This window comes from Acartia tonsa, chromosome 5 (assembly GCF_053477335.1).
Source record: "Acartia tonsa isolate MP-2025a chromosome 5, ASM5347733v1, whole genome shotgun sequence".
NCBI lineage: Eukaryota > Metazoa > Arthropoda > Copepoda > Calanoida > Acartiidae > Acartia > Acartia tonsa.
In genome coordinates, this window is record NC_137264.1 from 51,600,078 (window position 1) to 51,619,258 (window position 19,181).

General features: G+C 34.1%; 1 protein-coding gene across 2 annotated transcripts in view; it reads right to left on the reverse strand.

Moving 5' to 3' along the window:
• Positions 1–19,181, reverse strand: part of LOC145319792 (sodium/mannose cotransporter SLC5A10-like) — a 51,338-nt gene that overhangs the window by 4,942 nt on the left and 27,215 nt on the right. For both annotated transcript variants that reach the window (XM_080162146.1, XM_080162147.1), the window contains exons 13-23: positions 18,326–18,359; positions 16,964–17,088; positions 16,018–16,140; positions 12,665–12,744; positions 11,207–11,305; positions 10,758–10,857; positions 9,237–9,351; positions 5,735–5,887; positions 4,383–4,452; positions 3,398–3,448; positions 2,477–2,529 (exon numbers count right to left, since the gene is read on the reverse strand). In XM_080162146.1, coding sequence (XP_080018272.1) covers positions 2,477–2,529; positions 3,398–3,448; positions 4,383–4,452; positions 5,735–5,887; positions 9,237–9,351; positions 10,758–10,857; positions 11,207–11,305; positions 12,665–12,744; positions 16,018–16,140; positions 16,964–17,088; positions 18,326–18,359 — 1,003 coding nt within the window. The remainder of the gene's footprint in view (positions 1–2,476; positions 2,530–3,397; positions 3,449–4,382; positions 4,453–5,734; positions 5,888–9,236; positions 9,352–10,757; positions 10,858–11,206; positions 11,306–12,664; positions 12,745–16,017; positions 16,141–16,963; positions 17,089–18,325; positions 18,360–19,181) is intronic.

Below are 19,181 nucleotides of genomic sequence, written 5' to 3' on the forward strand. Positions count from 1 at the left end.
CTAATAGGAAACCATATTGATATCATATTCAAATAAACCTTAAAATCAATCTTATGTCTTTATTCATATTCTGTTTTAAAAGTTGTTTATATATCTGTTTTTTAAAAGTTATATAAAGCAATCAATTACCTATAGATTCATTCCCTGTTAACGGTTACAAGTCTAGACCACAACACGTCATTATAGAGACTTGAAAAATACACTTGCTGCCGCCATGTCTGGCGTTTTACATTAAAAGTTAGAGAAAGAAAATGCAAAGTCTTATTCTGGAGAGAATTCAATACCTCCTTCATTTTCAATTTCAAGTTTTGAAGAAAAAAAAAAATCTAGTTGGTCTTTTTTTTCAAGGGGTTATTACTTTCGGGAGGGTTAAGATACTCTCCCCCAAAATAGTAATAACCTTCCCTTGACCTATAAGAAGATTAATTGTTAAGGAGAACCTTATCGGTTCAGCTTTTAGCGAGATCTTGTACAGACAAAAAAGCTTACTACTTTATATATATCACTAGCGGCTTCGCCCCTAGCCTCTAGGGGCTTTGCCCCAAGAGGTGATTAAAAAAATTAAGGCGAAATTCGTTAAAGGACCAAGGAAATCTTCTACAAAACCTAAAGAACCTAGGAAATCTTCTACAAAACCTAAAGAACCTAGGAAATCTTCTGCAAAACCTAAAGAACCTAGGAAATCTTCTGCAAAACCTAAAGAACCTAGGAAATCTTCTACAAAACCTAAAAGAAATCTTCAGCAAAAAAAAAAAAAAAATGGGGGGGGGATTTTTTTGTTTTTGGGGGGGTTGGGGGTGTCCCACCCCCCAAGAAAATAGCTTAAAACCACCACAGGACCAATAGAAATATACCCTGAAGAGTAGAATCCAATCGGTTCAGTGGTTACCGAGATCTTAAGGGACAGACAGACGGACAGACGGACAGACGGACAGACATCAAGCTACTTTGTATTATAGATAGTAATAAGAAAGATATTGAAATTTTTTGAAAATCAACCAAAGAAAAATTAAATATATCGATAGGGTTTTCTATTTAATAAAACCTTAGAAATTAATCTTTTCATAGTTTCATTAGAATAAAGAGAGAAAGAGAGAGAGAGAGAAACTTTAATTCAGGAACACATGGATAACTAAATTGATAATAAATTAATCTTACCCAAAAATATTAAGTGCAAAATTCTTCTTTTTAAATATTGTTGAGATAAGAGAATTGTAGATTAATCTATTTAATTACCATTGCCCTATGCCTTCCTCCCTGCCAATAATTACAACTTACTCTTAGAGACAAAATTGAAGCCAAAGTACTTAGGTAACATTTTCATTTAAGAGAAACAAGTATAATTTCATCCATTGTACTTACTTACTTAGAGAAATAAGTTTTTTTTTAAAATAACAATTATATAAAATGCTTTATATCAATTTTTTTTCTATGTATAATTAGGTTTTTAAAAAACTCATTTCTCTTGAATGACCCTCTAGTAACAAAAGGTTTTCATAAACTTTAAAAAAATGTCGGTAGATATTTTAAAATATAACCATGATTTTGGAGATTTTAAAAAGTCTTCAAAAAATCTACCAAAAAGTTTTTTTTTGAGATCCGCAAATTATTAAATTTTTTCGAACATAAAACATAACAGAATGGAATCAAATGCTCTTCTTAAATCATTAAAAACACATTTAAATTAATTAAGTCGTGCTTCAAAAATATTTTGAAAGTGTAGCGAATTTTTTCTGTTGGTAAAATCCTCCTATAAACTTTGAAAACTTATTAAATTCCTTAGTGTTTTATCCAAGGAGGGAGGGGACATTGGACAGTAAAATAATTCTAGTCTACAAAGTTTTATAACCACGTTTTCTCAATCTTAGGCTTAAAAACTTTGAGTAATATTATCATATCTTGATTGAGTGGTGTAAACAAAATTTTACTTGTTAAAATTGAAGTTTTTCTATAATTATTACCAGAAAGTCCAGTAATATTCACTTGATTTTTAGATTACGGATTTATAGAATCATTCTGTTTAATGTTAAATAAAGCAACTCTATAATCAAGTCTTAAAATGTAAGTATGTCCAAAGTTAAGAATCCTATATATTATTCAAGTAAGGGAGTAGTAGTTTGCGCTAAAAATCCGTAAAGGTTGTGAGTTTTAAGTTAAAAACAGTAGTAGAACGAAAAAAATATATTTTAACTTTAAAAAAATTGTCTTTAGTTCTTTTTAATAAGTTCTACTACTATTTTTAAGCCTTAAAACTCACACCTTTACGGATTTTTAGCGCAACCGACCTCTCCCTTTTTGATGGAAGTTGTAAAATACGGGGAGAAAGTCGCTCAAAAATGAGAAACGAGACTTCATAAAAATGAAGGATTATGCATCTCTTTTTTAGGTGTTTTCTTTCCCAAGAAAATCGCGTTTGTGTCTAACGGACAGGCGGACGAACATTTTGAATTAAAGAGTAGCTTTGCTTTTTACTTACGTGGCTCTGGTTTGTTTTGATCTTGGAAATTATGCTCGTCATCTAACTCCTCTCTAAAATATAAAATTATCAACTGCTAGTAGCTACGCCCCTAGAGGCCTATAAGGGGGCCCCTTAGGGGAAGGGGTAAAGTAACCCAACCACCCCCCTCCATTTTCAATCGTAGTTTTTTTAAAAATTTGGGGGGATTATAACAAATTCAGCGGCAAATTTACGCTAGTCCCTAAAGTCCCAACGAACACTTTGGGCAGGTCCCCAAGGTTTGAGACCCCTAAAATATTGAATATTCGATCCATTGTCACCTCCCTTACTCCCTGGTCATTTCCTGCCAAAGGGATTAAATGCGATGTGCTGAATTTTGATTTCCAAATATGTACGCAGTTTCCGCGGTGTTTCCTTATCCTATCTCAATATTTACTACTAGCTAAAAAAGCTTCAAACTTCAAAAACAAAATTCTTGAAAATTAAAGTTTTGAATGTATAAATCGTTTATACGTTCAAAATTTTGAAAGTTTGTAAGTTTGAAGCTTTTTTAGCGAACACAGTAATAGTGTCTGACTGATTATGACGTAACAAAAAAAAATTAGCCAATGAGAGGCCACTATAAATTTTACCATTGGTCAATAACGGCCTCTCATTGGCTAATTTTTTTTTGTTACGTCATAATCAGTCAGACACTATTACTGTGTTCTTTTTTAGCTAGTAGTAAATATTGAGATCAGATAAGGAAAAACCGCGAAAACTGCGTAAACATTTGGAAATTAAAATTCAGCACATCTTAAATGCCAAATGAATAAACTATGCTTTGGAAGTAGCAATTGCATAATCTTTTTTCCCGTGAGTACGTTTAATTAGTGTGAAACTAACGATGTTAAAAATAGTTACATTTCGAGCGGGGCGGTTCTAAAGATTTTAATTTACCTGACTTGAATTGATTCCCTAGACCACCAGGTCAATCTGTGCAGGCTGGATCTGGAAAAAAAGTGTATCATGTAATATCCCCGTGAACGTGGCTTAACACGTAGCGCATCCGCTCGTCGTGGGGGAGGTAATGGGTTCGAATCTCGGTCCGACACCGCGACATAACTAAAAACGTTAAAAATCTTTCCTACCGCTGCTATGTCAGGTGTGTGACATAAATAGTAATGTATGGGGAATGCCTTGGCCATAAACAGGCGCAACTCATTACCATGCACTGGCACAGTAATGACTTCTCAGGCAAAGGTCGTGTAATCAAAGAGTTGGTTGTCTGTTGGATGTTAATTTACTTAATATCCGCCAGCGGTCATTAGAGTATTGTATCCAATTGCAAGCAGATGATGCCCTTGGGTTCTATAGAATTCGAAGGAGAATCCCGACCCAATTAGGTAATAGGTAAAATCATGTAATATGATAAAGAAGCATGTTTTTTTTTTTTTTTGACTTATTTTTATTTGTAGGCACCACTGTAATTTGGAGTCCAATGTCCCCTCCATTCCTGGGGTGGTAACAGATAAATAAGATTGAATTTCTGTATTTTTTTTCTGTAAATTTGAACACAAAAAGGATCATGAAAAGAAAACGAAGTAGTGGGTTATTATGTCGTATTTTGCAATAGCTTTATTTTTCTATTTCTAGCCCTAGCGAGGGCTATAGCCCTTTGGGGCCAATTTCCTAACTCTGAAGAACAATCATTAACATTTACCGCTACTTTGTTTGAATATTTATGGCTATTCCAGATTATTTGTAGGCCTTCTTATGCCGCATAAAACAGTGTGCGGGTATAATCAGTACGTTCAGCCGTTTGGCAGCTAGCAGCCTTTAAAATTCATAGATTTTTGGCAATATTTGTTACCAGCAATATTTTACCGTGAACTGCACTAGATCCCTTTGTTTTCTTTCCATGCTCCACAAAAATTGTACTTACGCTTTCTGTGGGGGTGTCATCAGACTGACTGCTATTGACACAAAACCAGATATACCCCATAATAACAAACCTAAAACAATTATAATGGTTATTTATCGCATTATCGTATTATAGACAGCTTTCCGCGGATTTTAAAATGAGAAATTCATATGAACCATGTTTGTTAGCCCCGAGGGGCCGAAGGCTCAAGCTAACAAAACTGTTAATAATTGTATGATTTTTATTTTGATATTTGTGGAAAAATGTCTGTAATTCGTTGCTATATATGATTTTTCAGTATGGCTAAGAACCGGTTCTAATACAGCGGATATTAATCGGTTTCGAAGCCATACTGGAAAATATAAACTCTCTTTGTTTGGCGACAGTTAAAACATCCTTATGAAAATTTATCTTTTAAAAAATCTTTGGTATTGTTAATCAAATTAGATTTTCAATTAACTCTTTTTTTAAAATTTGTTTTTGTTTTTATATCTATCTAATTCTCGCTAGAGTGGGGGGAGGGACAGTGTAACCCCCCCCCCCCCATCCGGAAACCCACTAAAGAATTCAAATATCTTAGTTTTAAAGAAATATTTCACATTAGATAAACCAAAATAAGAATTTAACTCCTCACCTAAAAAAAATTAAGGGTATGAAAGGGGGATGAAGTCGATCCTTCTCTTTCAATTCTAGTTGAAAAGAATAAATAAAAATCTTTATGATGGATATTTTTAAAAGCGAAGTTTTTCTATAAGTAGGGTCGGTCAGTCCGTCCGTCCGTAACGGATAGCTTTTTTTGTTAATTTAGGCATGTTAGAATTTTCCTATCGATCTCAAACTTTTCATGATGGTTCCTGTAATAGTTAGGTATGATTTAGAAAGCGTATCAACTCTATAATCGTTACCAGAATGTCCGTACGTCCATTTTAAACATGTTGATTTTTTTTACTTTTTTAATAACAATTTTTTATGTGATAAAATCATCCGATTGATCTGGGTTTTGGATTGCTGATTCCTATTACAATAAGGTACAATATTATGAGCGGAGCATCTCTATAATCAAGTATTAAAAATGTCAGTATGTCCTTAAACAGAATTCTGTATTTAAGAAGTTTTGCAACAAATTTACGTATAAATTTGTCAAACCTAATATTTTTATATTTTATATATTCAGTTCTGACACTCAACAAAAGCTAATGTTCGTCGGTCAAATCTTTTCAGAGCTTCGCTTTTATGGATGTTATCATCCTTGTTTCTAAATAGTTTTAAACCCTCCATGAACCTGTAAAAGAGAACCATATTGGTTCAGCGATTGCGAGATCTTTAGCTACAGACAATTCGCCTTTTCTTTCCAAATCTGAAAGCACTCTTACCAAAATGAAGATAATGAACATCATCTACCCATGTCTTCCACCAGTCCGGAGGCTGAGGGTCTGTGGAGCCACACGGGGGCTTGGTGAACCCAAACTCCAGGCCAAACCTGATGAGACCCACCACCAGGCCAATCATTAGTCCCCAGAAAGCACCTCATTAATAAATATAAATTTATTTAAATGTAATATTCTAGCGTAATAGGTGCAAGCTGCGGACACGACGGACGGACGTTACTAAGTTTCAACTGTATATATGCTTCGCTTAATTCCCAATAACACAGAGGTTATATTAAGTTTATTGGTACAAATTTTTAACAATACTGAAGTCAATATCTACATATAGTTAGGATGGGTTAAATGCGATAAAGATTCCATCACCCTATATATTTGGGGGGAAGGGATCAACAACACAATAAAGGTAATTACTACAAAATTTACGAGCACATTATAATTAGAGGGAGCGCAGCCATTTTTATTTTAGGTCTGTCCGTTCCATTACCCCTCAAAGTGCCCATTGGAAACCGCCTTAGGCTAGGTAAAGTTACATTATATCAGGTCTTCCCATTTTCAATTAATTTCAAAAATAAGGTGCGGGGGGTGGGGTAGCGGTTTTTGTGCTCACTAGTTACTTTGAGAGAAAACTTTTGTTAGCACTGCATCTACTTATTGTGTAAAACATATCCGCCTGTTTGTCTAATTAAGTTAAATAGGAAAAAAATATGTTTGATCTAGCTGCTATGAAAGGAAGGGTCTTATTTTTTATCCTCTATCATATATATTGCCATATTTTTATATATAAAAACATGTTTTAGGATATTTTCCTGACCTCCACCTCCATTCCCTTAAGGATAGCAGGGAAGAATCTAGTACCTTTAAATTATAGCAGCTACGCCCCATAGAGGCCTCTAGGAGCACTTGAGGACAGGGAAGTTGAATTTGATAACCCAATTCTTTATTTTAGATTTAGATTTTAATTAACCTTGTTGTCTTGCCCTAACCTCAAGTAACCTAACCTATACTAAACTATTACGATAAAACCTATATGGCCACTCCACTTCACCTTCATTTTTATGTAAAAACAAGGATGACAACATCCATAAAAGCGAAGCACAGAAACGGTAAGACAAACGGACAATAATACTTGTATAGTGTCAGAACTGAATAATCAGAATATAAATGTATAAGAGTCAACGCAAAATTGTAAGTAAATTTGTTGAAAAACAGCTTGATTCAGGATAATGTTTATGGACATACTTACATTTTTAGGACTTGATTATAGAGTTGCTTCGCTTATTACATTATACTTTGTTGTCCCAAGAATCAATACACCAAAAATCAGATCAATCGGATGATCCGATCACATAAAAATTTGTTGTTAAAAAAGTAAAAAAATCAACATGTTTAAAATGGACGTGCGGACATTTTGGTGATGATTATAGAGTTGCTACGCTTTCTAAATCGTACCTAACTATTAAAGGAATCACCATGCAAAATTTGAAATAGATAGGACAATTCTAACATGCCTAAATTAACGAAAAAAGCTATCCGTTACGGACGGACGTACGGACGTTCGGACGGACCGACCCTAATTATAGAAAAGCTTCGCTTTTAAAAAATAAAAGGGGGATGGGGATGACTGGATTTGGTTCTTCAATTTGCAGAATAAGGAAAATTTCCGTAAAATTTCAATTTAAAACCAGTTTTTTAGCCCCGAGGTGCCGAAGGCACGGGCTAAAAAATGGTTTTAATCTTATGATTGTACATTTTTATATTTGTAGAAATCTGGATATGATACAATGCTAGACATAGTTTTTTCGTATGGATGAGAACCGGTTCCTATCCACCGGATTCGAATGAATACAAAAAACTAAATTATCTTAATTACTTATTTTTTCCTTAAAATATTGATTAATTTTTAGATAATTTTAAAAATGAAATGTATTTTGCTCTATGTTTGTTAATGTTCGTTTGTCTGTCTTCCTTGTTAGTTGATTATCGCATTTAATGGTTGCTGTCCTCCTTGTTTATATGAATTATTATTATTTTGTTTTAGCTGCGCCATTTGACCTTTCACTGTAACAAATAAGCTATCTAAACATTTGAATTTACATTTTAAAAATTTCATTGGAAAACTTTTTGATCTTTTAACATTAAAAACTATAAAAATAGTACTTTTTAAACATTTAATCTAGGATAACTTTGTCCGTAAGTTTACCCCCAATTTTTATTGGGGGGGGGGGCCGGGGGGGGGGGGGGTTAAGGGTTACTATCCCCAAAAATAATTTTAAGCCCCTGCCATTTTACTAACCACAAAAATAAGAGATTTGACAGTTGGATGGACGTACGGAAAAGATGACAGGTATATAAAGGGATAAGACAATTGATGTACCTCCCCAATAATGATACACAAATTTACCCCTTCTGTACATTACATTAACTGTTGAAACGTTTGGACACTCAATTTATGAACCAACCAATCAAAATTCTATGACAGTCTTCAAAGTTGTTAAGCCAATGATGAATAAGAAACCTTTATCATAAAACTTTGGGGACTAATATAATAAACAGCCCGATGTCCCCTCTCTCCCTATAATTATATAGTAGCTTCGACACTTAATATTTCAATTGTGGAGTTAGTTTAAAAAACAGCTATTATTTATTAACAAGAATTTCAACTATTTTTCCTTCATTTTTGAGGTAAAAATAAAAAAATAAAAAAATCATAAAGCTAATCTAATTTATAAAGAAGCTACAAACTCAATAGCAATGGATATACGTAGATATTTGGACAGGAGAAAAATTGTCGTCAATTATAAGGTTGCAATATCCCCTCGCATTTATTGGTCGGGCCGTTAATCCAGTAGGAGGGCAGGGGGGAGATGGATATTTTAGCCTGCTGCAAAGTTCACTTTATTATAGAACATGAAAATCTGGTGAAAGATCCAAGTAATTATAAATCCATTTTGGTAGCAAGTATAATTAGATCTTGGTTCGTTCGTACGGAACCAGAAGATAGCAAGGAGATATATATCGCATATGGACGGAAATATAGGGCTAGATAGCAAGTATAATTAGATACCTGATGTGAATTCTTAAAAAAAACTTTTGCCTAACTAAAATCAGTTTGCCCCACTAAAATTTTAGTGAGGGAATATTATCCCCTCTTAATATATATCGCATATGGACGGAGCTATATAGCTAGATAGCCAGTATAATTAGATACCTGGTTCTATCATACGTGGCCAGAAGATAGCAAGGAAATATATATCGCATATGGACGGAGCTATGCAGCTAGATAGCCAGTATAATTAGATACCTGGTTCTTTCATACGTTGCCATAAGATAGCAAGGAAATATATATCGCATATGGACGGAGCTATGCAGCTAGATAGCCAGTATAATTAGATACCTGGTTCTTTCATACGTTGCCATAAGATAGCAAGGAAATATATATCGCATATGGACGGAGCTATATAGCTAGATAGCCAGTATAATTAGTTACCTGGTTCATTCATACGTGGCCAGAAGATAGCAAGGAGATATACAGCGCAAATGGGCGGGGCCAAGTAGCTGGTAATGGACTGAATGTAGTTAAACAGCTGAGATCCCTGGCTGGCCTAAAAAAGATTTTAAATTTTTTAAATAGTTACTCTCCAACAAAGTACCCAGCCCCCCTACTTATTGTTTTACAACTACAAAAAAACTACCAGCTACGCCCCTAGAGGGCTCTAGGGGCACTTGTTTTTAAGGGGGGTCAATCTTTTAGGAGCGATTTCTATTTGGTGGGTGGAGTTACCCTCCCCCAAAATAGTAAAAAACCTTCCCTGGACCTAAAAGTAGCTTTACTGTAAAGGAGACCCTTATCTGTAGAGCGGTGAGCGAGATCCTACAGACAAAAAAGCTTACTACTATTTATAATAGGATAGAAAATAAGAGAGGGGGGGGGTAATTTTCTTTTATGTATAACTGACCCTTGTGTATGGCCCTAATCCTGTAAAGCCTCAACAATTTCTATCTTCATGAGTGATAATTTTGTTTATCCTCATTGGAGTATTCATCAATTTATCGTCCCTTGTCTTATCCCTTGAAATCCCTGAAATTTACACCAGTGCAACAAACCTTAATAATAGGAATCCAGAGATGGGTTCTTAAAAATAATGCCGCGTTTTTTCGACATTTTTTAGATATTGATTGATTGAACGAAGACGATATCGTTATACAGAGTATACAACTTAAGAATTCAACATTTTAAAATTATTATTTTAGCCATTTGCTCTAAAAAGATGCATTAATTAATATGCAGCAAAAATGGATTGAAGAAAATTTGTTTTTCTTCTATGACGGCCGTACCAACAACAGCGAAATAATTAAATAAATGGTTGTATACTCTGTCTAGTCAATCAATCAATCAAGAAACGCGGCATTCATCTTTCAAAAACCCATCTCAGATGATGGATACCCCAACAAGAACAAGGACAAACTCAAAGAAGATAAAGTATAGAATAGAATCCAGGTAGAAGATTCTGCCTGGCTAGCCTGAAGTAAAATTGGAACTTTTGAAAGACCAAACGGCTACAAGGCTGTTAGTAAATAACATGATTTCAGTAATTATTCAGAAAAAATATTCAAAATAAATTTCTTTTCCAATGATTTACTAAAAGCCATGTAGCCAAGAATCCAGCTTCCTCTTCCCTATTCACAATGGATTAAAAATGAATTTATTGTGCATATTAAGCCTTAAAAAAATAATTATGTAAGAAAATTTACAACAAAATATTGGTCTCAGTATTTATATTATAAAACTAGGTTGCGCTCTTATGTTTCTTATATTAGATGTTGATGCAAATTAAACTTTTCTAGTTTTGTCCAACTAGTCATTGTGATTTGTACTTTATCATTATTGTCTTTACTGCGCAAGTCAAAGATTCCTTCAAATTTCCCAGAAATATTTAGGGTTTTCATTTCTATTCCTCCTTATTCTATGGACAAACTAGGACAAAGACAAACAAGAACTAGGACAAACCTGAATAATAGGAATCCAAATGATGGATACCCCGACAAGAACAAGGACGAACAAACGTCCCACAATCAACAGCTCCGCTTCACTGGCCCGGGGACGGAACCTGAAACATAGCATTCTATTCGTAAGACAATTAGGAACAATGTAATAAGAGAAGAATTTATATAACTAAATGAATAGATTTGAAGAAAATTTTGTTCATGCTTCCCAAAAATGTATAGATAAGAATATTTTATTTTATATTTATAAAGAAAAAGGAAAAAACAATTTACTCCTACATAATAAGTATAAACCTTCCCAAGACTCATGAGAAGTTACCCTGTAAAGGAGACCTAGATAGGTTCAGCGGTTAGCGAGAACCTTTGGTACAGACAGAAAAACATCTTGTTACTTTAGTATAAGGATTATGCAGTTTACGAATTAACAATTAAGGTACAGATTTTTTTTAATACCTTGGGTAAATATCCATTGTAAAGATGGTTGATGAAGAGTTGAATATTGATGTTAATGAGGACATCAAAGCAGCCAACATTACTGCTAACATCATTCCCCTAGAAACAGATACAGAGTTGAATATTGATGTTAATGAAGATATCAGAGCAGCCAACATTACTGCTAACATCATTCCCCTAGGAACAGATAAAGAGTTGAATATTAATATTGTTAATGATGACACTATTGTAAATTAATATAATAATTTTTCAAATGTTTGGACTATTCTAGTTTAAACCAACTAATCAAGGTTGATAAAAGTACCCAAAGTTTTTAAAGTAATTGTTTGATAAAATCTTAAATGGGTTTGTACAAAATAAATGTGTTTAAACTTTATCACCGATATCCCTCAAGGTTAAAATTGCTTAGCAAACAGAGAATCCTTATAATAAACTCCCCCTCCCCCGCCACCTCCTATTAGTAGCGAAGCTACTCTATAATCTGAAATGCCCGTCCGTCTGTCAGAGACAGAAAGGGGGAAACTTGATTTTCTTGGCCCCTATAGAAGATAGAGAGCTGAAATTCAGGGATTAATTAATTATTTTAACATTCTTCATATTTTCACCAAGTTTCATTAAGATTCGCTAATTGGTTGGGGTGCTAGATCGATTCCTACATTTTTTGTTTTCATTATTTTCTCAACTCCTTTTCAAGGTAGACGGCTGAAATTTTCAGGGATTGAATACTTTCATATTCTGCATTCTTTTATCAAGTTTTAACGAGATTTGCTTATTCGTAGAGGTGCTAATTCGATTCCTAGATATTTTAAGTTTTCATGATTTTCTTTACTACTATTCAAGATGGAAGGCTGATATTTTGAGGGCTTAAATAAATTCGCATATCCCCACAGATTTTCATTAAGATTTGCTTATTGGTTGAGGTGCTAAATCGATCCCTAGATTTTCATGTTATAAATCTTACAAGGTTTCGTGATATTTTAGTTTAATGTTTTTTTATGAAACATCCATAATTTTTTAGCTTCGCTACTTAAGGATGTTGTCATCCTTGTAAATTAATATAAAAAATACTTCGGGTGACCCTAATCATGCAGGCTGAAACCTGCAATGTGCTCACCCTGAGGGGCTCCCCTATACCCAATATAACCTAACCAAACCTGGCTTAAAGTATGGAAAGAGGTGATTTTTGTGCTTGACTAGGCACTTTGATGGAAACCGCTATTGAAATTATACGTATCTGTGTTTAGTGCCCTAGGAAAATGGGGACATATGTCACAGCTTTTGGCCTACCTATTCTATTGACGTCATAGTAGAGGGACAGAGAAAGGGAGGAGGGAAAGTAACCCCCCTAAAAAGAGATGGGGTATAGGGCATGTCCTAACGTCAATAGAATAGGTAGGCCAATAGCAGTGACATCTATCCCCAATTTGCTAGGGCACTATAGACAACAAACAATTATACCTGATTCCTGTGGGCATGAGAACCGCGACTAACTTGATGAAAGCCATATTGGTACACCCAGACTCACTTCCACAAATTTCCTACAAAAACAAGGATGACAACATCCATAAAAGCGAAGCACTGAAACGGTGGGACAAACGGACATTAACACTTGTACAGTGTCAGAACTGAATAATCATAATATAAACGTATAAGAGTCAAAGCAAAATTTTAAGTAAATTTGTTGAAAAACTGCTTGATACAGGATAATGTTCATGGACATACTTACATTTTTATGACTTGATTATAGAGTTGCTTCTCTTATAACATTATACTTTGTTGTCACAGGAATCAATATACCAAAAATCAGATCAATCGGATGATTAGATCACATAAAAATTTGTTGTTAAAAAAGTAAAACAATCAACATGTTTAAAATGGACGTACGGACATTTTGGTGATGATTATAGAGTTGCTACGCTTTCTAAATCGTACCTAACTATTAAAGGAATCACCATGCAAAATTTGAAATCAATAGAACAATTCTAACATGCCTAAATTAACGAAAAAAGCTATCCGTTACGGACTGCGAACGTACGGACGGACCGATCCTAATTATAGAAAAGCTTCGCTTTTAAAAAAGCTTCGCTTCTAAAAAATCAAAAATGTCTCATTTTTTGCAGTAAAAGATCTCATTAAAGGCAATAATATTAAATAGTGTAATGATGAAAAGAAGAAATTTCATTTGACCGTCTGTACAAAAGTTTTAATCGCTGAATCAAAAGGTTGCTGAACTGTTCCTTAAGGATCTTGGACAGATATTTTTTTAGAAATTTGCAGGGTGATTCCAGTAACATTAGGTACAACTTTAGATACCAATATTTTACTGGAACCTGTTGATTTTTAACCTTTTAAACAACAATAGTTTAAAAAAGAATCATCTTATTTGTTTTATTGTGGAATAATGATTCCTAGGACAACAAAGTACAATGTTATAAGCGAAACTTTTATGTAATTAAGTCTGATTTCAGAGCTTCTTTTTTATGGATATTGTTTTTTTTTATATTAAATATTTACACTCCCAAGAGAGATTGCCTTTTAAAAAATCTCTGTAAAAAAGTTAGATAATTCTAAATTATTTAATGTTTATTTGTAATAATTATGAAATAATATTGGTTTTATACAGAAAACGTTTAATTAACAAAATTAATTAACTTCCTGCATTTGTCATTTTTATGTGTTATAGACTTTTTAAGAATTTTGTATATATCAGGGCTCGGCAGCTGCAGTTGAAGCTGTTTTGGATCTTGGAAAGAAAACGAAGTAGCAGATTTTGTGGTATTTTCACAGTAGCCTTTCTCTTTTTCTAGCTCCTTGTGGAAGGTCTACTCCTACGGGGCCATTTTCCTAACCCTGCGGGGCAATCATTAACATTTACCTAACCTAACACGACGAAACGCGCTACTTCGTTCTCTTTCCATGATCAGCTGTTTTAGTAAGCATCAGACGAGTCCTTATATTTTAACAAGGATGACAACATCCATAAAAGCGAAGCTCTGAAACGGTAGGACAAAAGGGCTTTAACACTTGTATAGTGTCAGAACTGAATAATCAAAATATAAATGTATAAGAATCGAAACAAAATTGTAAGTAAATTTGTTGAAAAATTACTTAATGCAGGATAATGTTGAAGGACATACTAACATTTTTAGGACTTGAATATAGAGTTGCTTCGCTTATAACATTGTACTTTGTTGTTCCAGGAATCAGTATACCAAAATACAGATTAATCGGATATTTGAATCATATCAAAATTTGTTGCTAAAAAAGTGATAAAATCAACATGTTGAAAACGGACGTACGGACATTCTGATAACGATTATAGAGTTGCTATACTCTCTACATTGTACCTATCTACTACAGTTCACAATGCAAAATTTGAAATCGATAGGACAATAGGACGAGCCTAAATTAATGGAAAAAGCTATCCGCCACGGACGGACTACGAACGGAGGGACCGACCCTAATTACAGAAAAGCTACGCTTTTAAAAATAATAATCCAACATAACATTAAAATTAAGCCTAACTAATTTTGAAAAATCTAAACAGAAGCCACCAAAACAGCGGCTGTATACTAAAACTTAATACCAGTTGTCATTTTCAACGAATTTGTTTTTTTCCATTTTACAACCATTTTCTTGGGGAGTAGGGTCCCCCAACCCCCCCAAAAATGAAAAAAAAACCTCAATTTTTTTAATTATTTAAAATTGGTGGTGGATTGGGGGCTTCTCATCAGGTACTTAATTTTTTTTCAATTATTAAAAATTTGTGGGGGCATCTCCAGAGGTATTTTTTTTCTTCAATTACCTCTTGGGGCAAGGCCGCTAGAGGCTAGGGGCGAAGCCACTAGTATATAAAAAAGTAACAAAATTTTTTGTTTTAATTCAAAAAAAAAATCTTAAAGACTATTGAATGTTGCAAACAAATACTTATTGTTTCTTAAACTTATGCTAACATCACCATCATTTTATTGTTAAAATAGACAATACAAAATACAGGGAAATTATACTCAAAGATTTTATAACTTTTGATTCACGTTTAAATATTTTGTTTTTTTGGGTGGTAAAAACACCCCTTATCAACTCCCCCCCACCCCTCCGCTGGATTAGAACCGGTTCTGAGCCATACTGAATCATGTATCGTCTCTTTTTATAGTCAACTTTCTGCGGATATTAAAATAAATATCATATAATTAATACCATTTTGTTGGCCTTGGCCTTTGGCACCACAAAGATAACAAAACTGGAATTAATCTTTAAATTTCTCATTTTACTATCTGCGGAAAAAATAACTCTCTTATACATTAAGTCTTTTATTTAGAAATAAAATAATAAAATTCTCTATAATCTATTTATTGTATGAAAATAAAACACTTTCTTCAGAATTTATCTAACTTCATTCAAGAATTTCATGGAACATTAACATATCCTATTAAATAAAGTAGTAAGGTTTTTTGTCTGTAGCGAAGAGTCTTGATACTCGCAGAACCGATATAAAAGGTCCAAGGAAGGATTACAACTATTTTGGGGGAGCGTATCACCACCCTCCCAATAAAAAAATTCTTTCAAATTTTTTTTTTCAATTATTTTCAAAATCAAATTATAAAAGGGGGGAGGGATCTTAACCTAAAGTGCGCCTAGAGGCTTCTGAGGCGTAGCCGCTGGTTCTATATAAACCACTAGCGGCTGCGCCCTTACCATTTAAGGGGTTAGCCTTCAAAAGTGTAAGAAGGGACCATAAGTCCCTAAGCTGTTAAGCTAACGAATAAGAAATTTTTTGCGACTAGTGTAGTGAAGAGCCCTTCCTGCCTTACCTTACAAAGTACAGGATCCGCGCAGCCCACTTCATCCGGATACAGAACTCTGGCGGCCATACCTGGCAGCACCATGATAAACAGCGGCAACAGCTTCAGGTAACCGGCAAAAATACAGGCCCCCTGACAATTATTACAAATTTTGAAGTACCAGAATAAATGGTATTTTCGCGCTAATCGCTAATGCCCTCTTGTTGAAGATTTGTATAGTGCCTATAAAAAATGACGTCAAACAATACAAATGATCAATGATAGGCCAATACACAGACTAAATTACTAATGGTAGGTCGGCCCAGAATACATTTTGATTGACCAATGTTAGGTCAGTATGATGTTATTTTTTATAGGCACTATAAACAGCTTCCATCTTGTTTAGAAAACCAAAAAAAAAACATTAATCAAATATCAAAGGCCTTGATAAAGTCAAACTAACAAGAAATCCTTATAATAAAGTAACAGGATGTTTATTTGTTTTTTGTCTGTACCAAAGGAACTCGCTAACCGCTGAACCGATCGGGTTCTCCTTAACAGGGAAGCTTCTCATAGGTCCCGGGAAGTTTTATAACTATTTTGGGGGTGGGTACCACTACCCTCCCAAGAGAAATCACAAAAAATCGAAATTTTTCCAAAATATTCTTGCTTATGCGTAGAGACTTAAACGCAACATAGAAAATGTATTTTTCAAATTAGATATTTGAAATAAAAAAAAAAACATTTAAAGTGCCACTAGAGGCCTCTAGGGGCGTAGCCGCTTGTTAATAATATTTTAATAAGTCACGAAACACAAAAAAGACGAAGCATGGAAAGAAAACGAAGTATCGAGTTTCGTCGTATTTTCACAGTAGCTTTTGATGATTTATTTGGGTTAGGTTAGAAAATTGGCCCCGCGGTTGCGCTACGCATTACTCTACAGTTCTGATATTCTATTGGACAAGCGTTGACGTACCTTTGCATGAGACATATCCTTGGAGGCCAGGGCTCTCTGGACGATGACCTGGTCGGAGCACCAGTACCAGATGGAGGAGATGGCCAGCCCAAAGGTCATCCCGGACCAGGGCAGGTCGGATTTACCTGAAATTGGACATCACTTGAGGAATAGAAAAGGAGCAGGTTACTTAACATGGCACTTTAAAAAATGATCACAAGAAGTATTTGGAGTTTAAAGTTTTGGAGGCTCCAAGGACCATACAAATGAAGAAAAGGCAATCTATATCATTGCAATTATCCGCACCTTTAGCTGAAGTGTCATCAACCAAAATTTGCTTATATATATTTTACCCCACCCCCCCCCCCCCCTCCCCTGAAACACAATAAAAATAGTTAGGAAATGCAGAAATTACATGTATATGAGATGGAAATGTAATAAACAATTTAAACTAAATTTCATTATCAAAATTTAATTAAAAATTTGCTTTAAAATCTAAATTTTATTTCATAGTTTTGAAACAGGATTCAATCGAATTGTGATGCTTTTGATAATTACAAAATTTTCCGATAATGTCCTTTGTCTTTAATTACACAGAATGTAGAAAGGTTCAGGGAGGGAGGGGACATTGGACAGTTTAATACACTAGTCCCCAAAGTTTTATATAACGTTTTCTTATTCGTTGCCTCGTCAACTGTGGTGACTTTCATTAAATTTTGATTGATTGGTTCATGAAGTTGAGTGACTTAACGTTTAAACCAATAACTGTAAGCTACAGCAGTGGTTATTTTGTGTATTATAATAATTTACCGCCCATTGTCGTATCCCTTTAGATCCCAATTTAAGTAATTGAGGATCTAGACTGTCTATATCTATTTAGATAAGAAATAATGATTAAAATCCAGAGATATAAAAGAAGAAGCAATTTCTATACATTGATGTACATTGTACAATTACATCCTCAATGATAATATATAAAATACCCCTTCCGTATTTTACATTTAGTAGTTGAAACGTCTGGACACTCTAAAGCATGCATCAACTAATCCAAATCCAATAAAAGTGTTAAAACTTATTAAGCCTGATAAGAAATCGTTGTTATAAAACTTTGGGGACAACTTTTCTAAACCAGTGATCTGAAGATATAAGATAATAGCCGATAAATTTATTTACATCTTTAATGATGATGCACAAAATTATCCATTACATAGATTAATATTTTATTTGAAACGTTTGAACATTCAACTTAATGAACCATCAATCATTATTCAATAAAAATCCTTAAAGTTTTTAAACCAACAAATTAGAAATCGTTATCATAAAACATTGGTGACTAGTGTAATAAACAGCCCAATATTCCCTCCCACCCTGGAGGAACCTTACCTGGAGTAGCGTCTCTGAGAAGGTGCATAGCATCCTGAAATTGATACAAATAGTTTAAGATTTGTCAGGGATCTTAAGGGATAAGACAATATAAGATGAGTTGATAATATTTATTTATCGCATTGGAATACAGACAGTTTTCTGCGGATATGAAAATAAAAAATTGTCTTTAAGACAATGCTATATAAAAAATTTTCAGAGAACTGGTGCTAATCCGGCGGATATTTACCGGTTTAAAAGCCATACTGGAAACAATATAGCTTATTATTTACATTTAGTCTATTGGTTGATAAACTTAAACAACCAATCAAAGATAGCGTGGCAATAAAATTGATTCATTTTTAATTTTGATTACTTTGTTTTCTTGTGCTACTTTATGATATAATAAATAAATAAATGATAAATATTTTTTTAAGGGGGGGGGATTAGTCGACCCCACTATTTTAATTTTAGTTTTAAAAGAAATTATGGGGGGGGGTATCATTTTTTGGGGGGATTAGGAGTGTCCCACCCCCCAATAAAATAGTTATAAACCTTCCCGGGACCTATGAGAAGCTACCCTGTAAAGGAGAACCCGATCGGTTCAGCGGTTAGCGAGATCCTTTGCTACAAACAAACAGAAAGACAGACATCGTTCTACTTTGTATTATAGATTGTCCTTGTTGCTAAATTATATGGTAATTTCCATCAAAGCGCCTTTATAACCCTGAACACCCCCCCCCCCCCCATTATTTTGTAGTGAATAGGAATAATATGGGGGCGGGGTTGGTTTTTCGTTTTTTTTTTGCTTGTTACTTGAAGTCAGGTTAGGCTAGGTTACATTGGGTTATGGGTAGTCTGCAGGTTTAGGCCCTAT